General features: G+C 45.5%; 1 protein-coding gene across 8 annotated transcripts in view; it reads right to left on the bottom strand.

Annotated features, from left to right (window-relative positions):
- PSPC1 (paraspeckle component 1) overlaps positions 1-659 on the bottom strand; it is a 121788-nt gene extending 121129 nt beyond the window's left edge. For 4 of the 8 annotated variants that reach the window (XM_032787198.2, XM_032787200.2, XM_032787199.2 and 1 more), the window contains exon 1: positions 121-658. In XM_032787198.2, the coding sequence (XP_032643089.1) occupies positions 121-489 (369 nt within the window). In that variant the 5' untranslated portion in view covers positions 490-658. Of the gene's footprint in view, positions 1-120 lie in introns of all 8 variants that reach the window. The other 4 variants (XR_012655048.1, XR_012655049.1, XM_075061686.1 and 1 more) reach the window with 2 other exon arrangements.
- Positions 660-2982: the final 2323 nt, after the last annotated feature.

Here is a 2982-nt window from a genome sequence, read left to right as displayed (position 1 = left end):
CACTGCCTGTGCGGGATGCAAACACCGAGACACGACCTGCCCCTCCACACGGTGCCCGTAGCGAAGGGGGGAGGCCTGCCCGACTCCCTCACAGACACATACGGGGGAAGAGGTCCTTACCAGGCGGATGAAGCCGAAGCCGCGGTCGCGGTTGATAAAGACCTCACTGGGCTCCCCGTAGCGCTCGAAGAGGCGCTTGAAGTCCTCCTCGGTGATGTCGGTGGGCAGGTTCCCCACGAACAGGCGGCAACGCTGCGTGTAGCTCTTTTCGCCGGGCTTGAGGAAGCTCTTGATGTCGATGGTGAACCCGACCTCCTGCTCCTCGTCGCCAGCCTCTTTGACCTGCGCCAGCGCCATCGCCCCTACCTCGTTGTCCGCCTCCAGGCCCCGCATCCCCTTCAGGCCGCCGCCCCCCACCATGCCGAGCGGGGCCGCCGGGGAGCTGTTTTCGATCCGCACTTGTTTCAAGTTCCGGCTGTTCGCTGCCATGTTTCGTCTTCCCTCGGTTTCTCTCGCGCTCTCAGGGGGTCACGGAGCCGCACATACCCGCCGCAGCCACAGATCCGACCACCAGAGAGCGAATTCAAAATGGCGGCGGCACCAACCCCAACGAGTTAACGTCTCTGAGGAAAGCCCCTCCCTCCAACTGCCCGGCCGTTGCGCCTGCGCAGTGACTCCCACCGGCGGGAGGAAGGGGGCGTGGAAGCTGGGACTAGTCGGGGACTGGAGCGCGCGAGTCGTGGCGTATGTTAATAGAGTGGGGCAGGTTCGCTGTGCTGGGAGGTTCATACCATGGCGCTTTTTAGAAGACCGTGGGGTTGTCCAGGCTTTTAAATCCTTGCCGCACGCTTCTTGGCAGCCACCCTCAACCGATCTCTCTCTACAGCGAGTGAAGCAGTTTTTGTCCTTCATCGTAAAGCTACGTTACATCTAAAGACCTGAAAAACTCTGGGGTTTCATTATAGTAGTTACTGCCCTAAAGTGCTTACTCGCTGAGACCATAATCCTGCAGACGCACGTGCAGAACGTTACTGGCAGTACTCCCCTAATTTGCATGTGTATATTTGGCGGATCAGGCCCTTGAAATAAACAACATTCAAAACAAATAAGCAGGGGGTAAGGAGAGATGGGATGCGTGACTGCTACTTAAGCAGGTTTTCACACAAGCAGTTTATTTGTTCTTAATTTTGAGACAAGGTTCTGCTGAACTAGATAGAGGTCTGTGCTGTATTCCCAACTTGTATAACCCAACACTTTGTAATCAGTAATAAGGATTGTGAAAGGCACAGAATTATTAATGCTGGTTAGTAAAACAGGTGAGTCTAGATTAGAATCTGTGGTTGCCTAGAGCTAGGTCTTAGCGTTATATATTCTCCTGTACCTAGGCCAAAATATATAGGGATAGGAAAAAGCTGCAGCAGGTTGAAGAGGATAATGACCATCATCATGCATTTTTGTCTGTCCCATCTGAAGTTTTGGCTCTGATTGGAAAATGCTGAAGTATCAGGGAGGTGCATGTGCCATGCTAATGGCATGTTATGGGATTTTGGTGTGTTTCCAAAAATAGCCTGTGCTGTGTGAGACAAAGGCAGGCAGTGGCAATTGTCAAAACCTTTAACTTGGAAAAATCTGAATGGATTTTATGAGGCCAATAAAGAGCCCTACTCAGACCTATCTCCCTGCCAAAGTTCAAAGTAAAACTGCAAACAATGGAGGTGTTAGAACTCTTTTTAAAAAGTTGCAATAATTTTTCATTGTAGACAATGTTGTGGGTCACTTCAAATGAAACCTCAGCTATTCAGAGGATTACAAGAGAATATCATTACAGTGCCATCTGGTGACTAAATCCAGGATTGTCTCAAGAATTTTAATCAAATCAAGTGGAAAGAAAAAATGGGAAACCTAGAATAAATTGTCTATCCTTTGTGGTCTTAGAGAAATAAGATGGCAAGGACTTCTAATTTAAAAAGTATTAGTGAGCTTCCTTTCTCTGTTCAATTACTACTAAGCATAATTATACAAGGTAAGGTTGCTGGGTCTAAATGGAAAGAGTAATCTTCTAAACATACCACATTTACAAGATGCTCCATCAAATCTAACCAAACGTAGTTAGTACAACACTTATTTGCAGGCCATGTCATTAGAATCTGGAAAAAGTGAGGGGAAAAGCCAATGTCTCTGAATATATATTCACTTTTACTCCTACAGGTAATGCTGATCTTAGTCAAGGAAACAAAGGCTGCCAGAAATTTGATTGTCAGACTCACCAGTTTGAGCTTGAAGAAAGCATCCCAGGTTTTCTAAAGAAATAACTTTGAAAGCTGTATCCCTCACAAACATTGCTAGGTCACAGAATATATGTTTGTCAATATTTTCCAACTAAAGTACTTCGCCTGTACTCTAGCTTACAAGAAAGATATACCACCCCCCCATACTCTGTATGTTGCCCCCGATAGCTAATGACTGACACATCAAACTCTTTGTATCATCTTTATTTAAATATTTTCTAATAAACTTTTAAATCCTTCCACCTTAATCTTCTTTTCTCAAGACTAAACATGTCCAGTTTTTTTAACCCTTCCTCATAGGTCATGTTTTCTAAATTTGTTATCATTTTTGTTCCCCTCTTCTTGGCTCTCTCTAATTTCTCCACATCTTCCCTAAAGCGTGGTGTCAAAACTGGACACAGTACTCCAGCTGAGGCCTCACCAGTGCTGAGCAGAGTCGGACAATTACTTACCATGTCTTACATACAACAATCCTTTTAATATACCCCACAATTATATGTCTGTTTCACAACTGTATCACATTGTTGGCTCATATGCAATTTGTATTCCACTACCACCTCCAGATCCTTTTCAGCAGTTATCACTGCCTAGCCCATTATTCCCCTTTTTGTATTTGTGCATTTGATTGTTCCTTCATAAATGAAGTACTTTGCACTTGTCTTTTCTGAATTGCATCTTGTTGATTTTAGATCAA

Source organism: Chelonoidis abingdonii, chromosome 1, assembly GCF_003597395.2.
Source record: "Chelonoidis abingdonii isolate Lonesome George chromosome 1, CheloAbing_2.0, whole genome shotgun sequence".
Lineage (NCBI taxonomy): Eukaryota > Metazoa > Chordata > Testudines > Testudinidae > Chelonoidis > Chelonoidis abingdonii.
Note: the sequence above shows the minus strand (reverse complement) of the source record. Positions and strands in the feature narration are given on the sequence as shown.